The 12,647-nt window shown below is 40.9% G+C and overlaps 1 protein-coding gene across 7 annotated transcripts in view; it reads right to left on the reverse strand.

The window, feature by feature from the left end:
• znf423 (zinc finger protein 423) overlaps nt 1–12,647 on the reverse strand; it is a 178,922-nt gene that overhangs the window by 5,420 nt on the left and 160,855 nt on the right. For all 7 annotated transcript variants that reach the window (XM_024281572.2, XM_024281579.2, XM_024281574.2 and 4 more), the window contains 2 exons: nt 12,340–12,471; nt 10,330–10,445 (listed from right to left, as the gene is read on the reverse strand). In XM_024281572.2, coding sequence (XP_024137340.1) covers nt 10,330–10,445; nt 12,340–12,471 — 248 coding nt within the window. The remainder of the gene's footprint in view (nt 1–10,329; nt 10,446–12,339; nt 12,472–12,647) is intronic.

The raw sequence follows: 12,647 nt of genomic DNA on the forward strand, positions 1-12,647 counted from the left end.
GGGGGGGGGGGGGGGTGTATTGATTATGCAGGATTCAATCAGTGAGCATGTTTAAAAAACTTGACTGAAGAGACAAAAAGATTTAAAATGAATGAACACATTCTTTTCAGCTGATTACCAAAGATCACCAGGTCCAGTTAGCTCATTTAGCTAACTTGTCTTTTTCACATCCTCATCCAGGGAAATTGAAACTCTGCACTCTATGCCATGATTTCCTAGCAGCATTCAAAGCTCAGACAGACGAGGGCTGAAAGGACATTAAATTCTGAACTATTTGATGTTTCTCTAATTTTTTTTTTAGCTTTCCTATCCTTCTTGAGCTAGTTTAGAATTTTTTTAGGCTATAGATAAACAACATGGACACACAATACCACCTTAACAAACAAAAAGAAAAATTTTGGTTCATACTTAATAGTGGCAACTGAAGCTGGCTTAATGCGGAGTTCCACAAGGCTCTAACCTAGGACTTCTAGTTTTTGACATCTAAATGCTTTTATTAGCTCATATTATGGAATATCAAATTATTTCTACAACCAGGCAAATGCCACTTTGATCAAGACTCAACACAACGGCACACAACATGACAAGACACTCCAGTGTTCCCTCATTTATTGTAGGAGTCATCTTCTAGAAGTAACTCATGGTGAGTGAAATCCACCAAGTGGGACTACAGATGTTTTAAGGTTGCAGAACTCCACACTATAAACTTTCTACACTTTTTTCAGTTTAAACCATCAAGTTCAAATATTTATGGAAAAATAGGTAAAAACAAATCTCTGACCGAGATTAAAGATTACGATAACTCTGGCAAAGTGGACAGAATCTGTACAGCGGACATGGTATGGATGAGATTGATTGACAAGGTTAACAGCCAATCAGGACGCAGAACACAATCTGCTGGAAAAAAAGAAGCAAAATTGCACTGAAAAAAACTCAGTAATTTGTATGGTAACACAGTATGGCAGATATTAGATAAAAAAAACAAAGATGAGATTTGTTGTAAAGTTATTTGATGATTCAAGTACATGTACAAAAAGATTAAAAGAACATTCACAAATATTAAAAGGTAGAATAATACACAATTTAAGGGAATTATAAGATTAAACTATAAAATCGGATTTAAATTTTAATTTCTAAAATAATTGAAAACTCTGATATAAATGACATTCTCAGCAGCAGATCTTTGCTGTTGGTTTCAATTTGACTAAAATGGACATGAAGACAAAGATTATTGATATCATAAAAATGACAGAATATCAGAATTTATTAATCTAAGAAAAATACGTCATTTCTTTCTGATATTGTTGCAAAAACATTCATCAAAAGCCAAATTCTGTTTATTTTGTGTTGATTTTTTTGTATTTAAAAGACAGTGAAGGTCTTGAACATTTGTTTAAACATATTTTACTGAGTAAAGTAGTGTTGTTTAGATTTCCTGCAGTGAGTTTTCACAGCAGAGGGAGTATGTGCTGTGCTGAGAACAGCCAGGCCAGGCCAGTCAATACAGAGGCCCGTCATTGTTTTTCCTAAACTGCTTAGAGAGAGCGGCGCTAAAGCCTGCAGAGCCCGGGCCCCGGGGGAAATATGGCCCCGGCGCAATACCCAACTTTGTCACACAGGGACGGATTCTCAGACTTACACTGGCAGCTTAGAGCACACGCGTGTAAGGACGCGCAGAAAAGCGACGATAAAACAGACGACACGAAGGCACAATGCTTGGCAGAGACACACACGGTCTCGGGGGGGAGGGGAGACGGTGATGATGGAAGAAAGCAAAAGATGGAGATAAGAGAAAATCCAATTTGCCCCGTCCTGCTGCCCGACTGCAAGGAAACGTGAGTTGTGATGATGCTGCTGGCTGTGGCGGAGCAGCCGAAGAGCATCGCTGAGGTTTGAGGGAGGACACAAACATGCACGACCGAGAAAAAGAATCAAATGTTTGTATCAATGCTGACATTTTTAACATTTTTAAATGTTTGATGATAACACATCACCTGCTACAAGCCCTGATCAGTTTAGATGAGATCTGTGGTCAACAGATCTTCTCAGGACTGTCCTGCACACCTTAAACATCTCAAAACCTCCGAGTCAGCTGAGGGATGCAGAGAGGAGACTTGGAGGCATCAGTGAAGGAAAAATCACCTTTTCTTGAATGTTGGAAGAGATGTTTTAGATCTCCTCACTGTCTAAATACCAGAAAATGACTGTTTGAGTCGTCCGTTTTGTTCCATGGAATCCCACTAAAGTGGTTTTAGTTAAGTACAAAAACTGAATCTGAACCATTTAACTACTCAACCAAAAAAAGAAAAAAAAAGAAACGTTTTTCTTTCTTAATGCTTTGGTGTAATAATACATATAATCAATATTTTTATTAATATGTTTCAAGAAAAAATGTCTTATTGTAAACTCTTGCAAGAAAAATAATCTCAATTTCAACAGCAAGATTATTTTAGTTAAGAAAACATGTCTGAAATGGGTTCTGTGGTCCACTTGGTTTATGGTATTTCTTGTATAACTTTTATTTTTAGGAAAAGTGGGTTTGGGTTTTGTAAGTAAAATAAAAGAGACCATAATTCTAATCTCATTGAATGAATTTTTTGCTTATTCAAAGACAGTTTTTCATATTTTAAGGAATCTTTTACCTGTTTTTATAGAGTAATCCTAAAATATCTGAGTATTAATCCATCAGGGATTCATATACAGGAAACTTCTGAAGTTTGTTCTCATCTCCAGTCATAAAATTGCTTTCTGAAGCGTTGAAAATGGTTAAAGATATTCATGAAGACTCTTAAAAATGTTTCAAACATTTCAGAAACTCTTAAAAAGCCGCTCAGTCATAGTTTGGTGAGCAGTTGTGACTCAACTGCTTGTTTCACTATAAAAAGAGGTAAAAATAGGAAAAGAGAACTAATCTTTAGAAGAAAATCATAAAAAAGTAGCAAGATGATCAGGCCATACAAAAAGGACAAGAAATCTAAAAAATAAGAAACAAGGAGTTCCACAAAAAGGTAAAAAATCACCTAAAAGCAAACTGGTAGATAGAATTACTTTAAACTGAATGTTTTACATCCAAACAATAAGTATTGTTTGTTAATTCTAAGAAAATGATGTATATATTTTAAAGTTTTTATGAACTTCGATGTAGTTCATTGTGATTACAGTGACAAAAAATAGTGTAATAAGTGGAAATGACTCATTTTAGAATAAAATGTGAATAAAATCTTTGAACAAGTTGGTCCAACTTTAAAAATCCTTGTAAAATCTAAAACAAGCCCTTATTCTTAGAAGATAAATCAACATTTTTGCTTCCAAAATAATAACAATTGTTACTTAATTTTAAAATAACATCCCTAAAACAGAATTGAGTCTTAAATCATCAAAAGTGTGGAACAAAAAGGATTTTGGCTCAATTTAATCATTATTTCCCCTTTTTTTAGAACCTAACTCTTAATAAGAGAGATAAAAATCTAGTTTGCTGATTTTGAGAAAAGAAAAATGAAAACAAGGGTTGAGATTTTTGCAAAGATCAAATACGTTGCAGTGGGAAGAGTTGGAGGAAACCAGAAGAATGTCTTTTTCCAAAACTGCAGCAGGTTCTATTGGCGAGAAGAAGCTGCAGATTCACAACAGTCTGAGCTGAACTTCATCTGCAGCTCAGAGACTCAGAGAGCGAACGAGCTGACAGAGGAGGACGTAACCGAACACAAACGCTGCAGTCAGAGGTTTCGCTTGGACTGAGTCATCGATGACCTGAGACGAGTCCGAGTGTCGACCCGAGCCTTTCGCAGAGCACAGCTGTAATGAAGACACGCTCCCGTCCTGTGATGATGCAGCTCAGAGATCAGCATGAATCTGTGTCAAACATGCCGGGGTGTGTGTGTGTGTGTTCCCGGTCTGTTTCTGTTTTTACACCAAATGAAAAATCACCTCAGTCGCCCCGCGGTCCTCTTTGTATTTTTAGAGCACGGTTGACAGTCCTCCAACAACACGTGTGTGTGTGTTCATGTGTGTGTCTGGGTCGAGCAGATGGGCTGTCTTAGTCCTCCTCCCTGCTCCCTGGATCGTCTTCAGCCCCACCCGCCCAGGACCGGATGCTGCCTCGGGAGCATTTCAAAAATAAACGCGCCCCCCGCTCCCAGCATCCCGCTGACACGGATTCCCTGCTTCGCTCCGGCTCCTCATCGCCGCCGTGGCGCATCTTTTCCTTTTTCGATTGTAAACAACATCAGACTTCCTCCAGCTGGGTCAAGCTGACCCACACCCAGGGTGACCCCCTCCTCCTAACACGTCCTGTTTGGACGGCCTCCTCCCGGACTTCCCCTCACCCGTTGCTACCGGCCGTCCAGGCCAGGTCTGGACCGGTAAACACGACCCGAAATACACGCGCAGCAGGAAGAGAGAAGACAGGACTTGGACACAACACAGGAAGTGACATCAGCGGCAGCAGGAAACAGGAAGGATGAAGCACACACAAATGGAAGAGACACAAACAACAGTTTTTTGTAGCTCAACCTCATTTTTAGAATAATTTCCACTTTTATCATGAACTGAGTAAGGAAAACCGATGTATGCGAGCATAAACCTGAAGGTTTTTTAAATAATCTTGATGGTTTTCATCTCTAAAAGATACATTTATGATGGGATGAAGTTTGTTTGATGATTTGAAACATATAAAAAAGGTAAATGGTTGCGTAGAAGCAGAAAAGTGGGGCTGATTTTTGGAGGATTTGTCTGGTTTGGGTCACAGAGTGAGTCTGAGGCGGATCCTGGAGGCCGAGCAGCAGCGTTGCAGACATCAGCTGCGAGGTGAAGGGTCACCCCGGGCTCACACGGCAACCGTTACAGCTCAGGTGTGAGCTGTAGTGTTGAGAATAAAACTTCAGAATTTGCCAATAAAAATACATAATATTTGCTTTCAAAAAATATTTTTGAATTTGCAACACAAGTTTTTAGATGCGTAGTGCCTCATCTCGCTTTCGCCCTATCTTTGACGGTGCTTTTGGCCGTGGCGGAGTTTGGACTTGGTATCGATGCTGTTCAACAGGAATTCTAAAGTCTTCAACCATTCTGGTCCGTTTCTTTTTGAGCAGAACTCAGAAGGAGCAGCAAAGCTCAAATATACAACATGGTTCTGTATTTTTTCATGTTAATGAAGTGATAAACATAAAATCAAAGATAGGGCAAAAGCCAGATGAGGCACTACCCATCTAAAAACATTTGTGTTGCAAACGCAAAACTATTTTTTGAAAGCAAAACAAAAAAAAAAATGTTTAAAAAATGTGCAAATATTGTTTAGAGCAAAAAAAGAAGTTTTTGAAAGCAAATATTATGCATTTTCATTGGCAAATTATGAAGTTTTATGACCAACACGTTACATTTTGTTTGGAATTTTGAACATTTTGATCTCAAATCTGTAACTTTTGCTTACAAAATGATGGCACAAAAATCCCTTCATAGATAAACCGCTATTCATACAGGAAGTACCTGTGACGCTAGCCTTGTGAGGCCGGGGTCAGAGAGGTCAGCTGGGCCAAAGCGTCTTGTGTCAGAGAAATGAAGGTGAGACGAAGTCCTCCTGCTCTGTGCTGACCAGAACATAACCACGGCGTTAGGGATGTCAACTTCTCCTCTTCCTCATCTTCTGTCCCTCATCCTCCATCAAACTGCCGTCTCCTCCTCTCTCAGAGCCCCTTTCCCAGCTCCTCAGAGCACAGGTGTGTCCACACAGACAGGCCTGCAGATGATTCACCGCTCCCACATTGAGATTTTCTTCTGCTTAAATGCAACATGAACAGAATGCATTTGCATTCCCAGTGGGACCGACTGCAGCAGTGTTAACAGCCGCAGACACAATACCGACGCAATTTTTTCCTCAGGTGGTCAGAAAGCAGGCAGACGCTTCATTTTCTGCTCGTTTTGAAACAAAATTTGCTTAAATTAATTGTAAAAAAGAATATATTTATTGTTTGCTTCTTCAAACAACCGCAGCTTTTTTCCTCTGCTGAATGTCTTTTGTTGCTTCTCCCTGCTGAACTGAGCCCCTCAAGTCTGGGGATTTGTGGAGGTAAGACCATATTTTTTATAAACATGCGCGTGTGCATCAGTCCCAGCTCCCCATTCCAATAACGCCGAGCCTCCCAGAGTGCAGCGGGGCAGCTGAGCACGCTCCCCTGCAACGCCGCAGGGACCTTCAGATCAAATTCATTCGAGCACACACAGATCAGAGGGTACACACTCCGACACGAGCGACACCAGGAAACACACAAGTTCCTCTACACCTCTCCATAATTCAGTTACAGGTGAAAGCGGCGCTCCTCAGCACGCCCAGACGCAGGAGAGCAGCTGTTCTCCTGGAAATCACACATTTCTCTAATTCTGTTGAAACTCAGCTCGCTGGGATGAGAGGCGTCTGTGCGTTCTGACGCCGGGTTTGGCATCTCTGGTGGAAAAGCAGTTTGATTTTTCCATTTTATGTCACGAGTGCTCGATCGAAAACACACTCATTCGGGAAGAATGCAGGACAAGTGAGGGACAGGTGAGCGCCCAAGCTGCATCACAGCACCCCCTGGAGGCCGACGGGGAAACATCAAGGTGATTGAGATGTGAAGAAATTCGTTCACAGGAACTCAAAGCTTTAAATGACAAAATAATCCAAAGGCAAACAAAGCCGATTAACTTCTGCAGCTTCTGCAGCCGCATTGTTTCTCCCGGAATAAAGACGACACCGACTGCTGGAGACAAGCAAAGAAAAAAAGGAGAGTCGCCTGTGAAGTTTGGGAGTTAAAGGCAGCGAGAGATCCGGAAGGACCTCACTGATCAGGGCCACAGCATCTCTTATTTACACACACACACCAAAACATCTCTTATTTACCAGCTTACGTCTGCACTATTTATGGGACGCTGGGGAGAGGCACAGAAGAGAGGAAGAGAGGAGAGGGGGTAAAATATGCATAGGGGCTGGTTCTTCTGGGACAGACGGGGGGAGTCAGAGAGACAGGAAGAGAAAGTGAAAACTGTCTCATGTGTGAGTTACAGACGGATGCAAAGCGAGTGATGGAAGGAGCAGGAGAGCTTTGCATGCGAAGGAGGAGGCACAGATGGAAAGTGGGGCTGAACACAGTGAAATCAGGGGGGAAGATGGGTGATGCGGCGCCGTGTCCGCGCCGCTGAGGCCCGCCGGGTCACGGAGCTGGACATCACGGCGTCCCTCTGAGGGCTTGAAAGAGGCCAAAGCCTTTTCTGGATGGCCAACCAGCTCTCTTCATCCATCCCAGCTCGTTATCCCCCCCCCCGTACACACACACAGATCACTCAATACTCTGGAACACGCGCGTGCACGTGCACGCTCGCACGCCTGCAGTAACAGCTCGCAGCAACATTAACCTCCATGCTTGTAGCTCTCCATCTCCCACAGTCAGCCTGTGTCTGTAGCCCACTTAGAGAGCTCTCCCGCGGGACGGTGGAGCTGTGGCAGGTCATACTGCCAACTCACACGCATGCACACACGTGCACACACACGCAGACTCACACAGTGTGTGCAATCCTCCCCTTAAGCCACAATCAGCTCCAAACAAGGTGGAGGCCGTTCAGCATTCAAAGAACAAACACTAAATCTGAAAAAACGGCAACTAATCGTATTAATTACAAGTGTTGATCAAATAATTTTGACAATAAAAATGTAGAAAAAGAGAAATAAAGCTAAAAAAAAGTGAAGCAAACCTATAACCTAAAAAGTAACTCACATGTTAAATACTAAATCAGCTTAAAAAACTTGCAAAAACAGCTCAAGTAATTTAAAAACTCAGTTAAAAGGTTAAAAATTTCAAAATAATTGTAGCTAGAAAGAACAACTTACTTATCAGTTTAAGCTTAAGAAAAAACTCAAAACTCATCTTTTTAGCAGGTTTACATTTCCTTATGTTTAAATTGGATTTCATGACTGTTTCTGTGTTTTGGTCTAAAATGATTGTACTTTGAGAATCTTTTATTATGCCGAATAAAATGTATTAGTCACCGATCCGGTTCAGAGTTCTTTGATTTTAATATCGATAATAATCCGATACTTTTGATCTGTGTTCTAAGTGGATGACTAGAAGTGCTCTCTTTTAGGGAAGTCAAAACACAAAATTCAGAGAAACAGTCAAATAAATAAATTGATCAATAAAATAAGTCCTTTTTTCCAATGTATGGGCGCGGAATAATCTAACTTTTTACATTAATTGTGTCCTTCTTTAAAAAACAAAAAAAAATCATTATTAAAGTTTTATGAGTCGAGTATTTCGTGCTGGAAATGAGTACCAGCAGTACTTTTGGTGAAGTGGTGGTACTCTAAAGAGCCATTTTTAGAAGTGCTGGTACCGAGTACCGGTGAGTACTGGCCCACTTAAAGCTCTGCTTTTGATACAAATAAAAAAAAAGAAAAGATCCAGGTTGGTCACAATTTTGTTTTGTTTTTTTAACCGTCTTATATCTCTTAGCACTTAAGTAAAAACAGAAGACATTGTTAACTATAAAATGAAACTGACATATGAAGCTAAAATGTTCAATATGCACAATATCTGCTAAAAAAACTGACAAAAACACACATAAGCAAAACAAAATGATGCTGCCACAAACGTAAAAATGCTATATTTCTTAGAAAAATGATCTACGAGTCGTATATTATAAGAAGACTTAGCTAAAAGGAAAATTTAAAAAATTGTAGAAGATCTTTAACTGTGACCTAATTTCCGTGGACGTCTGAACGGTGAGCCATGCATCCAGAACTCCTCCAGCTGATCTCTGCAGCTCATCATTCTGCAGGATGCTGCTGTGACCCGGTCAACAGGCAGGAGAGGAGTGATGGAGGCTGGCGAGGCTGTGTGAGGTGTGAGCGGCGCCTGAATGTGGACATTAACCGACAGGGTCCAGCGGTCACCCTGCTGGTAAATGGACTGGCCGGCCATATGCCCGGCACCTCTGGCACTACATCACTGCCATTTTATGTGCTTTAGTTTGTGTGTTTTTCCTGTTAGCAGGAACCACAGAGTCCTGATGTCTGAGTCTGAAGACTGTTCGTCTGCTAACGGAGACCCAGAAGAGACAGAGGACACACGTGACCACAGCTGGACCCGCTCTGGGTGACCTATGCGCTTTTATCTCCTCCTCATTCCAAATGAGTCTGGATCCTAATGACAGGAAACGTGCCAGAAGCCTGCAAAGACCTCGTGAGGAGACGGGAAGAGGGGTTACCTGAGTTAAGGAGGGAAGTGTGAAACAGAAGCTGTGATGGGAGATTCTGATGAACATTATGTTGAGAGATGAGAGAAAGAAAGAAGTAGATAAAGTGCGCAGCCTCAGATGAGAGATTGTTATTACACAATATTAGTCTGAATAAAAAGGGATTCAAATGTTAAATCGTCCTGCTTTTGTGGTATATAAACTCTGGGATGCCACAGGGGTCCGTTTTAGGCCAACTCTTTTTTTCTGAACATTCTCTGTTCTCGTTAGGAAACAAACTTTTTGACACTAATTTGAAAATGTTTGTTAATCTAACTGATGTGACGATTAAGTTTTATCAGGATAAGCTTCTACTTTGGACCTCGCCGGTACAGCACAACGAGGGAGGATACACCCTCCCTACGGCTATCCCGTTATAAAATCATTTTGGACACCACTAACCCTCCAAATGGAAAATGGAAAATGCATTACATAGTGCACTTAAAAGTGAGTAGTGAAGGCACAACCGTAGTCTCACAACCGACGTTTTAACGCTTTGAAGTGTCGACTTCTAACAAGCTCAATCCTGATTGGAAAGAGTGTCTGTCATGGTGTGCAAACCTTCTGACTTGTGAGCCACAAAGCATTCTTAAACTTGACAGATGGTCCGAACCAGGAGCAGGTGCTTTAAGTGTTTTAGTAAGCAACCTCTTATAAAAACATGGACTCTGGACAAAAACAGGCTTTTTTTTAATGTAAAAACTGTTCCTTTTGTTGTTATTTTAGTGCCAATTGCACCTTTTGGTTTATGTGTTTCAGGGAAAAATACACACTTAAAAATTGCTTAGTGGAATGATTAAAAAATGACTCAAATAAACACAGCCCCCGGGCCTGACATAAAAGCTTTGACTCAAACCAACTTGGACCAATCAATACAAACAGATGATTTCTGGCTCCAACATAATGAATGGTGTCCGTACTAGCAAAACATGGAAACGGAATTAACTCCTTTGGGTTGGAGTTGGAAGTTTTTCTATGGGTGACGTCACACTCACTCGGTCCATTTCTCATGTACAGTCAGCGGTTTTCACACACATGTGTGAACACACAGAAAGAAACCAGTGGGCTCACCTGTAGCTCTGTCTGAAAGAAGAACTTCTGCGGACACTGGGAGCAGTCGTAGATCTTGTCCTCCTGACCGTGAACAGCAAAGATGTGCTGCTGCAGCTTGTTGGCCTGAACAAACACTGCAGATAGAAAAGAGACGAGTTACTTTACAGCAGGGGTGTCAAACTCACTCGCACAGGGGGCCAAAATCCAAAACACACCTTAGGTCGCGGCTGAACAGGATAAACAGTTATTAAACATTCTAAAACAATTTTTTTTTAACTTTAAAACCCTGACTTTTATCATAATTAAAAACTAAATGTATAGCATTGCCTGTGATAATACTAGTGTGAATGCTGTCAGCTGAATTTGGCAGTTGAAAATGCTAGTGCTGATAGTTGAAGATGCTGAAGCTGATAGCTGAAATCACTGCAGCTTATAGCTGAAAACGCTGAAGCTTATAGCTGAAAACGCTGCAGCTTATAGCTGAAAATGCTGAAGCTGATAGCTGAAATCACTGAAGCTTATAGCTGAAAACGCTGAAGCTGTTAGCTGAAATCACTGAAGCTTATAGCTGAAATCACTGAAGCTTGTAGCTGAAAACGCTGAAGCTGATAGCTGAAATCACTGAAGCTGATAGCTGAAATCACTGAAGCTGATAGTCAGCTAAAATATTAGCTAATTGCCAAATTAGCCTAAAAAACTAAAAAAGAAAAAAAAGTAAGTTAGCCAAAACAGCTAGCATGTAGCTTAAAAAACAGCTAAATTTCAAAATAGCTGAAAAAACTGAAAAAAAGCCTAAATTAGCCAAAACACATAGTGTATAAATATTAGCCTAACTTCAAAAAAGCCTAAAAAACAAAACAAGAAAAAACCTTAAATTAGCCAAAACAGCTAGCATGTAGCTGAAAAATTTAAAAATAGCCGAAAAAAACTGAAAAAGCCTAAATTAGCCAAAACACATAGCGTGTAAATATTAGCCTAACTCCAAAACAGCTTAAAAAACAAAACAAGAAAAAAACTAGCTAGCATGTAGCTGAAATATTAGCTAAACTCCAAAGTAGCCTACAAAAATCTTAGTAAATGCCAAAATAGCTCAAAAAACTTGCATAATATCAATTTTTAAAACTTAAAAACTTAACTTTTTAACATAATTATGAATTTCAAAAAGGCGGGACTATTGTAGAATAAATCAACTTAAACCTTAAATAACTTTCAATATTTTGCTCTCCATAAAAATATATTTTATCAAAATTATACAAGTTAGAAATAAGCGCAAGATAACATGGGGTCATTAATGACAAAAAAATAAAAAGATCTGGAGGGCCGGATACGGCCCCCGGGCCTTGACTTTGACACATGTGATTTCCAGCCATTTACAGCCAACTGAAGCATTTTAGACACAACTCCTCACATTAATCTACAGCCTTTAGTGCCAAAAAACCCTGTAAGACAAAACGTTGCTGGTTCTGATGGAGGACTAAATCAGCGTTCTGGATCAGTGCAGCACGTGGGATGAATTAGAAAGAAGAAAAGAGAAAAAGCAATCCTCAGCAGAACATGTGATATTTATCAATAAAATATTTTCAGTGTTGTTTCAGCCGCTCCCCTCCTTTCTTTCTGCCTTTCTATCCCTCGTTCTCTCCGTTCTGTTTCAGTAAACTTTTGCTTTCCTCTGAGTATGTAAGTGCTGAATTATTAAGTCCTCCCCACAGGAGCTGTGCCCACCTTACTAATTCATAACTCACAAAGGAATAGAGTTAAAGTTTAAAGTGCTGCTGCGCACCTGGGGGTATGCACACAACACAAGACAAACTCGACAACGCGGGGAGGAGAGTGAAGGATGAAGGGGGGGCTGGAGAAGTGAAGGTGTTGACTTTGCCGTGTTGTGTTTCTGTCCTCCAGTGGATTGTAGAAGTTTGAGCTGCTTATATTTGCTGAGCTCACACGATTTCTGAGCGTCTGCAGCAGGAAGTGCGCCGTCACTCTCTGCGTTTGCGGGGTTTTTTAAGGCCGGACGAGCGTGGGGCTCACCTGTGAAGCAGACGGGACACTTGAAGGTACCCCCCATCCCCTCGAAGCTGTGCTCGATCAGGTGGCAGAGCAGCTTGGCAGGTGAGTCAAACATCTGGTTACACAGCTTGCACTCGTGATTGATGCCCTCTTCTGCAAACAGGAGACAGACACGTGCACATTAGAGCGGGATTAGCCCGAAAGACGACAGAATTCCAGATTATTCTACATGGAAACAGAACGTCAGAAGTTCAGAAAAGTATAGAAATCATCAACGTAAAGCCTTAATTGATCTAAAAATGTGATCATTCCCGTTTTCTTCTCAACAT

Source organism: Oryzias melastigma, linkage group LG6, assembly GCF_002922805.2.
Source record: "Oryzias melastigma strain HK-1 linkage group LG6, ASM292280v2, whole genome shotgun sequence".
NCBI lineage: Eukaryota > Metazoa > Chordata > Actinopteri > Beloniformes > Adrianichthyidae > Oryzias > Oryzias melastigma.